Source organism: Perognathus longimembris, chromosome 7 (assembly GCF_023159225.1).
Source record: "Perognathus longimembris pacificus isolate PPM17 chromosome 7, ASM2315922v1, whole genome shotgun sequence".
Classification (NCBI taxonomy): Eukaryota; Metazoa; Chordata; class Mammalia; order Rodentia; family Heteromyidae; genus Perognathus; species Perognathus longimembris.
In genome coordinates, this window is record NC_063167.1 from 9,808,344 (window position 1) to 9,823,779 (window position 15,436).

General features: G+C 51.1%; 1 protein-coding gene across 2 annotated transcripts; it reads right to left on the bottom strand.

The window, feature by feature from the left end:
• Positions 1–8,071: 8,071 nt before the first annotated feature.
• Cplane2 (ciliogenesis and planar polarity effector complex subunit 2) lies at positions 8,072–14,985 on the bottom strand. Of its 2 annotated transcripts, none has more exons than XM_048350320.1 (6): positions 14,868–14,985; positions 14,530–14,643; positions 10,375–10,527; positions 9,625–9,749; positions 9,162–9,298; positions 8,072–8,898 (listed from the first exon to the last, which is right to left on the bottom strand). In XM_048350320.1, exons 2-6 carry the CDS (start codon positions 14,639–14,641, stop codon positions 8,649–8,651), a joined length of 777 nt encoding a protein of 258 aa, XP_048206277.1. In that variant the 5' UTR covers positions 14,642–14,643; positions 14,868–14,985; the 3' UTR covers positions 8,072–8,648. The 2 variants fall into 2 exon arrangements, with proteins under 2 accessions (XP_048206277.1, XP_048206278.1); XM_048350321.1 differs by having other exon boundaries at positions 14,898–14,983.
• Between the last annotated feature and the right edge of the window lie 451 nt (positions 14,986–15,436).

Genomic DNA, 15,436 nt, shown 5'->3' on the forward strand with positions numbered 1-15,436 from the left:
TAGGAATGTGGCCCACCTGGCCTCTTTGTTGGGGACCTAGGAAGGCCAAAGCTGGGTTTATATTGTATATAGTTCATCTCTGTTCCAGGGAGGGAAAAAAGAGGGGAAAAAGTAGGGGTGGGGGGCAAAAAACCTCAGGAAGAGGTTGGTCCCTGGGAGCAGAGACATTACCTGTGCAGGACATGCTCACAGAAGCGTAGTGCCCACCGGGCAAGGGGCACACTAGACCTCAAAGGTATAAGTTCTGCCCAGACTCGAGATCAGTGTTGACCCTGACCAGCTCCGTGTGGCCTTAGGCAAGTCATAGCCCAGGCCTGAGCCTCAGGATCCCCACCTTGTAAAATGACCACCCTCGCAGGCCCCCAGAGGCTCTTTCTAAGACATCTGTGTGGTCTTACCTGTGTCACTGCAGGCCCAGAGAGAGCCTTGTCCAGTGGGCACTGCTAAGGCTGTGGGTCCACTGGTAAGGCTGGCAGAGCCCATCCCTGGATGCTTCCATGGTCCAGAGAAAGCACCTCAGGCCCCCGCACCCAGCTTTTCCCTGACCCTTGCCTAGTGCCCCTTGCTCTGCTGCCCAGAGGAACAGGGTGCCTCCCAGAGCTTGTTTGCCCCACAGGAGACAAAACCAAGTGGGAAATGGTAGCTGGCAAGGGGCCCAAGGCCAAGGAGCATTTGCAGAGCCCAGGGGGCGGGGGGGGGGGGGGTCAGGGGCCGGAGCAGCGGCCCAGCAGGCAGCACAAAGGGCTCCCTTGGGGAAGACTGGTGGGAGGATGGGCTGGCACCGGGTCGGTCGGGCCCTACCTCAGCCAGGAAGCTCCGTCCAGCTGCCGGCACAGTCCAGGACTCCAGGCCCCCCTGGGGGCTCTGGGGCTGCAGACAAGTCCTCAGAGGGCGATGTCAGCATGGCCCCGGAGCCAGGCAATGCAAGCGGCTGGGCATTGTGCGGGGTAGGGAGGGGGGGAGACGCAGGCGGAGGGAACCTCAGAGGCAGGCGGTTGTCTCAACGTGCCCTGCTCCCCGCCCCCCTTCCCCAGAACCGGTTTGGCTAGTCTAGGGTAAGAGAGGGGGCTGGAACAATGGGAGTCCTATGCCTGAGAGAGGCAATGAAGGCCCCCAGACAGACCTCCGAAAGATGCAGGAAGGACTGTTCGGTGCTGGCCATCTCTCTTCTGGAGTCTCCCTCCCCCCCCCCCCCGGCCCCCATGTAAGATTTGTTCAGGGGACTTCTTGGGACTGGGGAGCCTCCTGGGAACTTCATAAGATTCCTCAGGAACCTTGAGACCTCTGCTCCCCCTCTCTGAACCTGCTGCTACATCTGTAAATTGGGACTGCTCAGCTGCATGTCTGGGAGACAGAAAATCTGCCTTGAAAATTGGCAGTGTACCATGCGGCATAAGCCTCCATTGCGCTCCCAGCATAGCTGCTCCTTACAAATGACCCACCCTTTCCCAGTAACCTGAGAGCTCCAACAACCTCCTCCACCATGAAGCCCACCCAGACTCCAGTCCACATTGACTGAGCTCACAATAAAACAGCTTAAAAGGGCAAAGGCAGGGTTAGAGGCATGGCTCAAGTGGTAGAGTGCCAGCCAATGAGCAAAAGCAAGTCTCAAATAGCAAGTTTGAGTCCTGACTTCAGACCAAAGGAAAAAAAATAGCCAAAGTTCAATCAGCCCTAGAAAGAGGGCTGCTCTATGTCTGGCATGCAATTTTTAATTTTATTTTTATATTATATTATTTATTTACTTTTCCCAGCCCTAGGGCTTGAACTCAGGGCCTGGGCACTGTCCCTGAGCTTCTTTTGCTCAAGGCTAGCACTCTGCCACTTGAGCCACAGCGCCACTTTTGGCTTTTTATGTATATGTGGTACTGAGGAACTGAACCCAGGGCTTCATGCATGGTAGGCAAGCACTGTACCACTAAGCCACACTCCCAGCCCTTGCTATTATTATTATTACTAATATTGCCAGTCCTGGGGCTTGAACTCAGGGCGTAAGCACTGTCCCTGGCTTCTTTTTGCTCTTGGCTAGCACTCTGCCACTTGAACCACAGCGCCACCTCTGGCTTCTTCTATATATGTGGTGCTGAAGAATGGAACTCAGGGCTTCATGTATGGGAGGCAAGCACTCTACCACTAGGCCATATTCCCAGCCCCCCTGCAATTATTTTTATAGTTATTTATTTGGGTCAGTGCTGGGGATTAAATCCAGGACCTCAGACTTGTGAGGAAAATGCTCTACTACTTGAGGTATGTCCCCTGGCATACATGCTCCTGGCATGTAATCTTTATGAACCTGTGGGAGAAGAGGTTGCTTTTCCATAATACGACTGCCATTTACTCGGGCATTCTGCAGTTTTCAAGGTTGAATTAATAATGAGTAGTTTACAGACTCTAGTACTTATGCGGCTCCTAACTCACATCGTGTGCGATGTGTCAGGGCTGATGTGAGTGCATGCACTTCCTTGCTCAGCCTCCACCATGACCTACAAGGCAGAGCCTGTGGCTGCTGTCACTTAGCACGTGAGTCCGTGACACTTGTACAAGTCAATCATGCATAGTACCCTCCTTGAAGTCCTCATTAGTTCTATGAAGCCTCTATTTTACAGAGGATGAAGTTGAGATTCAGAGAGACTAAATAACTTCTACAAGGTTACTCAATTGACGAGAACTAAATCAAGCACTGCTAGTTCTTATCATTCTAGCTACTCAGGAGGCTGAGATCTGAGGACCGTGATTCAAAGCTAGTCTGAGCAGGAAAGGCTATGAGATTTTTATTTCCAATTAACCAGCAAAAAAGTCAGAATTGGAGGTGTGGCTCAAGTGGTAGAGTACCAGTTTGAGGGGGAAAAAAAAATCCAAGCAAGAGCTTGAGGCCCTGATTTCAAGCCCCAGTACCAGCAACAAAATTAGAAGTGGCATTGAAATAAGGTCTGTCCCTACCACTAACCTATGTGTTTAACCACTGCCTGATGCCTCAGGCCTTTGGGAAGTATAAGTCTGCTAGGAGGTATCTAGCTGGCCTAACAGAACCCTTTTACTGTTGTTCATACAGGACAGGCCTTGGTGAAAACACACAGTGGGGATGGGGAGTCTGGGCCCAGACCCCAGTAAAATCTTCCTCAGAGTAGTTGCTTTAGCCATCAACTGATGACCACTGGCTTCCGAGTGATGAAGCCCCTCTGTTCCCTGGAGTCTACTCTGCCACTCAGAACAGTATCATGTAGTGAGGGGACAGTGCAGAGGTGGGTGCTAAGGACAGGGGTACCCTGGGACACAGAGGTTTATTGCTAGCATAGCAAAGACAACAGGAGGCAGAGAACTCCAATTTCTTCCTTGGCAAAAGCACTGCCCAGCACCCTAGCTGGAAACTCAAGGAAATCCAGCCGAAAGTGCATCTTGAGTTGGGCACAGGTGGCGCATGCCTATAATCCTAGCAACTCAGGAGGTTGAGCTCCGAGCATCATGGTTCAAAGCCAGACCTGGCAGGAAAGTCCATGAGACTCTTAGCTCCAATTTACCACTAGAAAATGGGAAGTAGCACTGTGGCTCAAGTGATAGAGCATTAGCCTCGAGCCTTGAGCTCAAGGATAGCACCCAGGCCCAGAGTTCAAGCCCCATGACTGACAAAAAAAAAAAAAAAAAAAAAAAAGAACAAAGCAAAGCAGCATCCTGAAGGAGCTGAGGCCCTTACTTGCCCCAGCATCATGAACTCCGGAAATAGCACCAACTGAAAGCAAAGTTTAGTAGGAAGTTGACCCTCAACAAGAGGACCCCCAACCCCAACCCTCAAGATTATGACAGTGAGAAGTGGGTGGGTGGGTGGGGGGAGTCGGTAGATTTAGGAGATTGGGCAGTAACTGTAGGGAATTTGGCCAGTCCTTTTGTCTGGGCCAGGAGTGTGGGCTAGAGGGCTGAGCTATAGCATGGGGCTGGGGCAAGGGGTGTGGACAGATGGGGAGGATCTGGGAAGAGAGCCTGCAGCCTTGCAGAGAGGAACTTGAAAATGAAGGCATCCTCTTGGGGAGTCTAGATTCTGTGTATCTCTGGGCAAAGGGCAGAGTTGGTCAGAGTTCTACTGTGCAAGGAGACAGCCAGAGCCTATTGGGTCAGCCCCTATCTTCCTGTATCGAACCCATCGTCCTCTAAAGCCAACCATATGCCCCTGACTACCAAGACTGGAACGGAAGGTAGTTCTGCCTTGGGCTTCCAGTTCCCATCTGACATAAATAGCCCTGCAACCCACAGCTTCACTCACTCCATCTCTACTCACATTGCTCAGTCAGTGAGGTGTGAGCCCAGTCCAAAGGCAGGATCCGTGACAGGCTGTCAGCCTGGGCAGTGACAGGCCATGGCTGCGTCCTCTCACAGGGAAGGGTTGGAGGAACCTGAGCAAGCCCACACTGCATCTGGAGCAGAGAACAGTGCCCCTATGCGCCAGAGACCCCTCACTTGGGTATTCAGTGTGGAACATCCAGTTGCTGATGACGCCATGGTGAATTATGGTAGACCCCCAGGGATATCATTCCCCACCCAGTGCTATGGCTTGAGAGGCAGGGTGTTCTGAGCAGGGGTGGACCACCAGGGTTCCAGCATAGCCTGGAGGAGCCAGTCCTCCCAGAACAAGGGCCCAAAGCCCTCTGGTGAGGGTTGCAGAGCCTATAAGTAGGTGGGGAAGACAGGTGCAGTCGGGGAGGGGGTGGGGAGAGGAAGTAGGGTCCTTTAGGGACATTGCTGGCTTCTGGGCCATCTGTAGGGTCAGGAATATACAGCTATGTGGCTGGCATCTCAACTGCCTTTTCCTGCCCAGGGAGCTTCTGCAAGTACAGGAATGAGACTTGATTCATTTTTGACTTTGCAGGGCCTTTTCCTTCAGGGCTGGTTAAGACTGAGAATGGTGGGTGGGTGGGCAGATGGAAGCATCTGTCCGTGGATGGCTGGATTGGTGGATGGATGGCTAGGAGACAGGAGGGTGGATGAATGGGTGAGTAAACAAATGGATGGGCATGTGAAAAGGGCTTAATAGACTGACAAATGGGTGGGCAGGAGGCAGGAAATAGGTGGTTAAACTAGACAAGCAATCCATTAGTGAATCACTGAAAGTGGGCCCACAGTGGGTAGGTAGAAGGCAGACGGGTGAAGGATGGATGCACGGATGGATGGCTAGGTGGTTAGAAGTTGGAAGTCTGCATGGTGGTCGATGGGACAGATAGCCACTTTGAGGAGATGACATTATAGCTGAGACCTAAAAGACAGAAAGGTGCAAAGTATGGGGGCAGCGTTTCATGGAGAGGCTTGGTGGGCTCTTGCTACTGCAGAGGTTTGGGCAGACACAGGGGCCACTCCCTGGAGCTCCGAGTCCTGGTTGTTCCCACTTGGGAGTGACAAGCAGGGCCACCAGTGTCCCTGGAGACCCTACCCTTAGGCTGACCAACCTCCTTTTTCCAGCTGCAGCAGTGCTCAGCGAGGGACATGCCGAGTATGCCGGCATCGCGTAGCGGCTGCTCTTTCCCATTTATTGGGCAGCTCTAGCGTGCCAGGCCCTGGGCCCATTATACATCACAGCCCTTTCATGGGAGACACTAGGAGCAAATTCACTTCACAGAAGAGCTGATTCAGACAGTCCACGAAGCTGCCCCCGGCATGTGCCCCTCCTAGCAGAGCAGCCTGTGCACAGGTCACCAAGTCTTCCGTCCCAGAGGTAAGAGGTAAGGGTGCCAGAGCAAGCTTACAGGAACCTCCTTCTCCTCATCCCTTGCTTCCAGCTCTATACCAGGGGAGGCCCCTGGAAGGGACTAGGGGAGCCAAGGAGCCCTGAGATGGTGGTGCTCTAGGAGGGCACTGTTCACCTCTAAGTTTGGGGTGAAGGTGGCTGAGGGGTGTAAACTTTGACCAGAGCTAATCATGAGAAACCTACAAAACAGCTGGCCTTAAGGTGGGTAGACCTGGATTATTCTTCCCAACCAGCTTCTAGCTCTTGCCTGCATTGGTATCCTGGTGAGTGGTAAACCCAGGGATAACTGGGGGAGACAAGCTAGCTGGTGCTTAAAGCTGCCCTAGTGGCCCATGCCTGTAATCCTAGCTACTCAGGAGGTTCAGACCTGAGGATTGTGGTTCGAAGCCAGCCTGGGCCAATTAACCACTCAGTAACTGGAAATGGCGCTGTGGCTCAAAGTGGTAGAACACTTGAGTGAAAGAGCTCAGGGGCAGAGCCAAGCCCCATGACAAACAAACAAACAAACAAAAACAAAGTAAAAAACTTGCCAGTTGGAGTGTTGGCTCACACTTGTAATCCTAGCTACTCAGGAGGCTGAGATCTGAGGATCGAGGTTCAAAGCCAGCCTAAGCAGGAAAGCCCATGAGACTCTCTCTTTTTTTTTTTTAATTAAGTTTTATTGACAAGGTGATGTGCAGAGGGGGTACAGTTACATAATAAGGTAGTGAGTACATTTCTTGTCATATTTGTTATACCCTCCCTCATTTTTCTTTCCCTTCCTTAGTTCAGGTAAGCATACCAGTGTACAAGAATCATATACCGTAACCACATGGGGTACGCCACAGGAAATTCACCTAGAACATTAAATGTAACAACAACAATAGAATCCTCCTGTGTCCTTCTCTTGGAGATCTTTTTGCTTATCCTCGTCTTATATAATCGTGTGTACATAGCTGTTGAGCTATTGTGATCCTCTGATAGGTCTATCCTAGACCTTTTTATGTTTGTTAAGAAGTTGTTTAGTTTTGGATACATAGTGTAAAGTCACTGACCCAAACATGTGGAAAGAAGTTTGTTATTTTGCAGACCTGGTCTCTACTGTTTCCCCTCTCCCCCTAACAGTCATATATCAAGGAGACCATGCTCCTTTGTTCTCTGTGCTCTAGGCTTGTCTCACTCAACATTATTTACTCAAGTTCTGACCATTTCCCTGCAAATACCAATATTTTATCATTTCTAATCGCTATGTAGTATTCCATTGTGTACAGATACCACATTTTTTGGATCAGTTCATCTGTAGTGGGGTATCTGGGTTGTTTCCATATTTTGGCTATTGTGAATTGTGCAGCGACAACATGGATGTGCAGATATCTTTATGGTATCCTGAGACCTGTTGTTCAGGATAGATGTCTAGGAGTGGTATGGCTATGTCATAGGGTAGGTCTATGCTGAGCTGTTTGAGGAACCTCCATACTGTCTCCATACTGTGAGACTCTTTTTGTTTTATTTTATTTGTTGCCAGTTCTGGGACTTGGACTCAGGGCCTGAGCACTGTCCCTGGCTTCCTTTTTGCTCAAGGCTAGCACTCTACCACTTGAGCCACAGTGCCACTTCCAGCCTTTTCTGTTTATGTGGTCCTGAGGAATTGAACCCAGGGCTTCATGCATGCAGGGTGAGCACTCTACCGCTAAGCCACATTCCCAGCCCCTCCGTGAGACTCTTACTTCCAATAAACTAACCCAGAAAAGCCAGAAGCAGAGCAGTCACTCAAGTGGTAGAGCACCAGCCGTGAGAGGTGAGAGAAAAGGCTAAGGGAAAGTGCTTAGACCCTGATTACCAGCACAAAAGAGAGAGAGACAGAGAGAGAGAGAGAGAGAGAGAGAGAGAGAGAGAGAGAGAGAGAGAGAGCAAGTGAGAAAGAAAGACAACAACAACAAAAACCCACAAGTGCCTGCAGTATCTGGAGGTTCCGTTTCCCCAGAGCTGCCATCACTGGCTCCTGTCTACAAATTGCCGTTGCCCGAGTGTCCTAGGTTAGAGACGCAGAGGACCAGGCCTGGCAGCCTCACCTGCCTGGCAGCAGCAAGGCTGTGGGGAGAGTGCTGCCCATACTCCAGCAATGGGCACTGGTCCACAGACTGAGGCTCAGGGTCCTGCCCAGGCATTGCTCTTCTTGGGGTATGGGTAAGCTCAAGGTCTGAACTCTGAGCCCCCGGCTGGGGGGAAGGGCACCTTCCTGCTCCTGCCCTTTCTGGCCTCCCACAGCTGCCTGTCGGGCCACCTCGCACCCAGGCCCCATCCAGCAGGATGCTGGCTGACTATGTGGACGGTGACCAAGGTAGAGCCGGCCTGGCACTGGATGGACGGCATCTGGCAGCCTCCACGGCAGCATGCCGGTGCTCGGCTGGGTGCTGGCCAGCAGCAAGTGTCCACAGAACTTCCTCCAAAAGACCTTACTCATCCCCCGTCTGCTGACTGGACTCAGATGCTCTGGGACAAACTGGGGATATCTCACGACCTGGATCTTTCTGTGGGTACATGGAGCAGGACCCAAGCACTCCCCTCCTCCTGAGGTTCCACTTTATTTGAAAAAACACATTGCTACAGAGTTAGTGCTGTGGTTTCAGACTTTTATCGGTTACAGAAGATGATGCTGCCTCATCTAGTGAGGCTCCTGGAGAGGTCGCCTTCCTGGTAAGGCCCAGGACCTGCGGACTCCCTCACTCAGTCACCTCGAGTGCAGCTGGGGGCAGAACTGGAGCTTTGGGCGCCCCTTCCTCACTTTCTACTTCAGCAAAGAACGTCCTGCAGGGTGCCCCCCTCCCCCCGGTCTCAAGATGGGAGCAGCCTTAGGCTCTAGGTCCTGCCCTCGGTCCTGGGTTACCTGGGGGCTCTGAGTGAGGAGCATAGGCGCCCACTCATGACGCCGTCCTCCCTAGCCAGGAGCACTCTCTGAGGGGTGGGGCAGCAGGCCGGCTGTCACCTGGTCCTGGTACCACAGCTGCTCGGCGAGACCATTGAGCACATGGGCGACGTCAGCCAGCCCTGCTCGCCCGTCCAGTGTGCGCCCATCAGCTAGCCGCCTCCCTGGCACACTCTTCACCCGCAGCAAGGGCAGCCCCCAGGTCTTCCTGAAGGCTGTGAGGTCTCGCTCGGGCACGTCTGTGTGCATGTATTGATCAAATCTGGAAGACAGTCAAGGAGCCTGGCCAGGTGCCTCTGTTCACTGCCCACTACATCCAGCCTTAGCCTCCTCCCCGAGCCCCATACCCAGCAGCTAGGGCAGATCCAGCAGCATCCCTTGAGAAAAACCCCATGGACTGGACCTCACAGCGTGCAGAGGCAGGGCTCCTGACCCCCCACTCAGGGCCTTTTCAAAAGTGACTTCTGACAATGGCTGAGTAAGGCATTAGACTGTAAATCGTCCCAGGGGCCATCCAAAGGATACTTGGAGCCAACAACCATCTTGACAACTCCAGGTGCCTCACCTGCCATGCGTGCCAGCTGTCCAGGCAGGTCTTCAAAAGAGGCACGGTCCGTGAAGGAGAAGAGAAACAGGAAGGCATCTGTGTTCTCTTTACAAGCCTGAGGATGGAGAGGCTGGCTCACAGAACAAAACACTGACTACATAATCACACACACACACACACACAGCACCAAAGCCCAGTAACAATCCCTTCTTTCTCAGATGGGGAAACTGAGGCCCAGAGCATGGCGTGGCTGTTCCAAGTGCAGAGCTCCAGTTGGAACACTGGTCCCAGTGCCAGTTCAGAGTTCTACTGCTCAGCACTCCACCCTCAGCTCACTCACAACCAACCCAGCGCCTACAGAGGTTCCCACGCCTATACTCAGAAGTCACCACAGGTACCCCCTCACTCCCAGAGCTCACCCAGGCCCGTGTGCCTGCTCACCGGCAGCATGTGATCGAACTTCTTGAGAGCAGACTCTCCACAGTCCCAGAATTCGAACCGGAACATGACAACACGGTCACTGACCTGCAGCTTGGCTGGCCAAAATACCACAGTGGTCTGGATGCCTGAGGAGGGCCAGAGGTCAGCCATTCAGCATGGAAGAAACGGAGGGGGAAGAGACGGGGGCCCAAAAGGTATAGCAAAAAGAGATACATCCCTTTCCTGGTGGGTCACCATGTCCTTGACCTAGGAGAATTCTGACTTATGAGGGAGGCAGATCTGCCCTGAGGAGCAATAAGAAACAAGTACCGGCTGGGAATATGGCCTAGTGGCAAGAGCACTTGCCCTCATATACATGAAGCCCTGGGTTCGATTCCCCAGCACCACATATATATAGAAAATGGCCAGAAGTGGTGCTGTGGCTCAAGTGGCAGAGTGCTAGCCTTGAGCAAAAAGAAGTCAGGGACAGTGCTCAGGCCCTAAGTCCAAGCCCCAGGACTGGCAAAAAAAAAAAAAAAAAAAAAAAAGCAAAAACCCACAAGTATCTACCTGAGCCAGCTTGATACTAAGCATGGGTGTTAACACCACTAACTCCAGTACCAATCCCAGAACACCTCCATGGGAGAAGGGAGCCCAGGGGGGCTCATTTTTCCAAAGTCACAGAAGTAGTGAAGTTGGGTAAAACCCCAGCTTGTGTGGCTGAAGGCGACAGAAGCCTCCAAGGAGAGATAGAGGGGGAAAGCCACTCACCAGTGGTCTCATGATGTACCACCGGCACCTCCAGGCCAGCCAGCTTGGCTACTAGCGCTGTCTTGCCCACACCACTCTTCCCGGACACAAAGATCTTGTAGCTGGCAGTGTCAATGGCCACAGGTGGGGGCAGCACTGGCCGCTCAAGCAGTCCTGGAACAAGGAGGAAGTCACAAAGAGTGGGGGTGATGATCCCACACTCGTTCCATCAGACCCTGGGAGGACAGCCTACCTCATGTCCAGGAGAATCTTCATTCCAATATTGCAGAGGCCTGGGAGAACAGATAGTCTAAGTCTTTGTAGTTGATATGTATCAGCTTACAAGGTTGCTAGACTGGATGTCATTCCCAGAAAGTCCACCCTACCTTCCCTAAATCCTTTTTCTTTTGTTGGTAAGTCAGTCATGGGATTTGAACTCAAGGCCTAGGTGTTGTCCCCGAACTCTTTTGCTCAAGGCTGGCACTCTACCACGTTGAGCCACAGCATCACTCCCAGTTTTTGGTGGTTAATTGGAGATATAATCTCATGGACTTTCTTGCCCAGCTAGGTTTTTTTTGGTTGTTTGTTTTTTGCCAGTCCTGAGGCTTGGACTCAAGGTCTGAGCACTGTCCCTGGCTTCTTTTTGCTCAAGGCTAGCACTCTGCTACTTGAGCCACAGTGCCACTTCTGGCCTTTTCTATATACATGGTGCTGGGGAATCGAACCCAGGGCTTCATGTATATGAGGTGAGCACTCTTGCTACTAGGCCATATTCCCAGCCCCCACCCACCCAACTAGTTTTGAACCACAATTCTCAGATCTTAGCCCCGAGTAGCTAGAATCACAAGTGTGAGCCTCCCAGTGCCCAGCACCCGAAATTCTTTTCTGTTCAACACAACTGATCTATGAGAGACACTTGAGAGCCAATTCTCAGTGAACACCCGCTGCTTAGCGCACTACATGTGTAGTCCCTGCTTATTTCCCCAGAACCTCTATGGAGCAAGGAATGATTCTGTCATTTCACAGAGGAGGACTGTGGCGTTAGCGTCACTTACTGGTCACATGGTGGAGGCTGGGTCAAGCCTGGGTCTGAGTGAGCCCAACCCAACATTCCCAGCCACACTTTGAATCCATTCTAATTTTGGCAGGCACCAGTGGCTCACGTCTATAATTGTAGCTACTCAGGAGGCTAAAATCCAAGGATTGAGGTTCAAAACCAGCCCAAGGAAGGAAGTCCATAAGACTTTTTTTTTGTCAGTCATGGGGCTTAACTCAGGGCCTGGGCGCGGTCCCTGAGCTCTTTTGCTCAAGGCTAGTGCTCCACCACTTGGAGCAACAGTGCCACGTCCAGTTTTCTGATGGTTAAATGGAGATAAGAGTCTCTGGACTTTCCTGCCTGGGCTAGCTTCACACTATGACCCTCAGATCTCGGTGCCCTGAATAGCTGTAATCACAGGCGTGAGCTATCAGCACCCAGCTCCCTGAGAGTCACATCTCCAATGAACTATCCAAAAGCCTGAAATGGAGTTGTGGCTCAAAGTGGTAGAGTGTTAACTTTGAACACAAAAGTTCAGGGATGGTGCCCAGGCCGTGAGTTCAAGCTCCAGGATTAGCACCTCCCCACCCCACCCCCACAAATTGCTAGGTTTTATAGTAGTATATGCCTACAGTCTCAGCTGTCTAGAAGGCAAAGGGGAAATTACTTGAGCCTGGGAAATTGAGGCTTTCCTGGCAACATAGCTGGACCTTTTATTTTATCCTTGTAAGGAAGGTGCTCTATCCCTTGAGCCACACCTCTAACCCTTTTAATTTTATTTTTGAACTAAGCTCATCCCACTTGCAGCTTCCTGAATTGCTGGGATGACAGGCAGGCCCTGTCATGATGCCTGGCTGGCTTTGTTGGGCTATCATCTCATTAACTTCTTACCATGGCTGGCCTCAAGCCACAATCTCTACCACTAGAGTAGCTGGAATTATAGGTGTGAACCACTATGCCTAGCATGACCCTGTCTCTTAAGATAAAAACAAGAAAAGTGGGGCTGGGAATATGGCCTAGTAGCAAGAGTGCTTGCATCGTATACATGAAGCCCTGGGTTTGATTCTTGGTGCTGTGGCTCAAGTGGTAGAGTACTAGCCTTGAGCAAAAAGAAGCCAGGGACAGTGCTCAGGCCCTGAGTCCAAGGCTCAGGATGGCAAAAACAAACAAACAAACAAAAACCCAACAACAACAAACAAACAAACAAACCAAGAAAAGTGATTTACAAATCCAGGTTGGATCTGGTAACCAATGGCTACCGTAGTCTTTTACATATATAGAAGATGCCAAAAAATTCCTGAGACTCTAAAGGATGCTATCATATCCTCCATGTTTTGTTTGGAAATACTATGAGTATATACAAATCTCAGGAGATAGTGGTGGTGGTGGGGATGGTGGTGGTATGTGCACCAATACTGGGTTTTGAACTAAGAGTTTCAAACCCTTTCTTGGCTTTTTCACTTAAGTCTGGTGCTCCATCACTTGTGCTACGGTTCCTTTTCCATCTTTTTGCTCGTCTCTTAGATTTGTCTGTGTGAGCTGGCTTTGAACTATAATCCTCAGATCTCAGCCTTCAGAGTAGCTAGGATTATAGATGTGAACCAGGAGCACCAGGCTGAGACAGGGGTTCTAAAAACCTTAGTCTCTAGCTACTCACAACCTGGTCCATGGGACCAACATGATGGCCCTGGGAGATTATTAGAAACATTTCAATCTTGCTGCCCTGCCTAGATCAGAAACTACATTTCACCAAGACCCTAGATAAGAGCCTATGCCTAGAACACTGGGCTCTAACTGGGTTCTTTTTAAGTTTGTTGCATGAAATAATTTTTTTTGTCAATCATAGGGCTGGAACTCAGGGCCTGGACACTGTCCCTGAGCATTTGTGCTAAAAGCTAGTGCTTTACCACTTTGAACCTCTGCTCTACTTCCTGGGTTTTAGGTGGTTAATTTGAGATGAGTCTCACAGACTTTCCTGTCACAGCTGGCTTTGAACCATGATCCTCAGATCTCAGCCTCATAAGTAGCTAGGATTATAGGTGTGGGCCACCAGTCCCAGGCCATGAGATGATTTTGTGTGTGTGTGTGTGTGTGTGTGTGTGTGTGTATGTGTAAGTACATACCTATACTGAGACTTGAACTCAGGGCCTGAGCGTTGTCTTGAGCTTTTTTGATCAAAGCTGATGGTCTACCATTTGAGCCACAGCTCCACTTCTGCTTTTTTGGTAGTTAATTTGGTAGTCTCACAGACTTCCCTGCCCTGATTGGCTTTCAACTGTAATTCTCAGAGATCAGCCTCCTGAGTAGCAAGGATTACAGGCATGAGCCACTGGTGCCTGGCTACAAGATGATCTTTACTGAAACTATAATATGTTCCTGAGTTCTCATACATAAGATCATGGCATTTCACAGCCCATTCTCTAACAGGCATACATTAAATATGCAAAAGTATTTTCAATTATTACAAATAAATCCTATAGAATCAACATACTGAAATGCTTATGGGTGTTAAGTAAAAACTTACCCCCCAAAAGTCAAAATTATAATATATCCAGAGGCTGAAGTCCTCAGTTGTGAGCTACTCTTTTTTTTTTTTTTTTTTTTTTTTTTTTTTTTTTTTGTCCTAAACCTGTTGATACCCTCCTGGCGGTAACTGGAGTCCTAAGGCTGATGGGGGAATCCTTTGGTGAGACCTGGGTGTGCTGGCTTCATCCTTCACCAGTGTGTAACCCCAGACGGCAGGATCTGGGAGGTTTGTCTCCACTTAGGAAGGCAGGATGCTGTACAAGCATGTTAAATGTGTGGTTGAAAAGGTTAATAGTAGTTCATTGTGTAGAGTGCCCAGCAGAGGGCCGGGCACCCAGGGAGGGCCCCATCAGCAGCGTCTCGGGTGACAGTGGCTGCTGGCAAGGTTTCTGCTGTTTCCATGGTCCCTAATGGCAGAATTAGCTCTAGGGAGATTTGGGGGTGAAGGCCTTAGGGATAGGGCTTCCAGAAGTTCCCGAGATTGAGTGAGGAGTGCGGTGCAATAAGGCGGCACTGTCATGCTTCTATGCGCCCACCTCCACCTAAAGCCACGGTGGCACTGCTCTACCTAAAGGACTGACAGGCGACCAGCCGGGGAGTCCCAGGGCACTTACCAAACACCCGCCGGCGATTCTTACGCAGGATGCAGGTCAAGTACTCTTTGCCCTCCGCGGTCTCGTGCCAGTCTGGGACAATCACTGAACCGTGTGCAGGAGATTTGGCCATGGCTGGTCATGCCAAGGAGGTGAAGAGGTGGCAGAACCCAGAGACAAGGGGGAGAGAGGAGTAACTATCTCAAAGAGCATCTGTGATACTTAACCCCTCCCCCGACTCTCCCAGCCACAAGCTGAAATTCCACAGCCCCAGCTTCTCCATAATGCTCTTAGATGCAAGAGGAGTAGTGCTCCCCTTGTCATCTCCACGCAGTCACGCCTCCCTGCTTTCCCTCTACCTCCTCCATCCGGACTCCCAAGCCACCCACCTGCACCGCCAGCAGTGCCCACGTTGGGTTGCTTTAGGTAGAAACGGTCCCTTTAAAAGTCCACCGTGTGCTCCCGCAGCCCTGCCCCTTCCGCCCGGCCTGCATTTGGCTTCAGTGTGGTGCTTGCGGTGGAGCTCAGGCACTGGTACCCAACGCGCATGTGCACTGTTGCCAAGGAGACGCAGGGGGTGTGGTCTGGTCGGGCCTCTGGGTTCAAGGAGGCGTAAGTCCCTCCCACGGATTCTGCGGTTGACAGCGCAGTAACTTGCTGACAGATCCTCTCCTTCAACGGCATCCTCTTCTCCACTACTCCAGACAGCTCCCAAACTTGATCAGACACGCCCTTCTCTGGGAGCCTTCTACACCTCCCTGTGCCTCAGTGTTGCTTTTGCTATAAATGAAAATGCTTTTGTTGTTGTTGTTGTTCAGAGTTCTCTACAGTATCCAGTCCACAGCAGCGCTCAGTAAACTTGGTTATTACTGTGGCTATCAACATGACTACGCTTTTATTCCCAGTCTGCTGGACCTCCCTCCAGGGA

Excerpts from the sequence above, each read along its gene's own strand:
- Cplane2 (XM_048350320.1), bottom strand. The coding sequence starts at position 14,641 with ATGGCCAAATCTCCTGCACACGGTTCAGTGATTGTCCCAGACTGGCAC. Across the intron at positions 10,528-14,529 it reads GAATCGCCGGCGGGTGTTTG|GACTGCTTGAGCGGCCAGTG; the intron begins GTAAGTGCCCTG and ends TCCTTGTTCCAG. Across the intron at positions 9,750-10,374 it reads GGTACATCATGAGACCACTG|GCATCCAGACCACTGTGGTA; the intron begins GTGAGTGGCTTT and ends GGCCCTCCTCAG.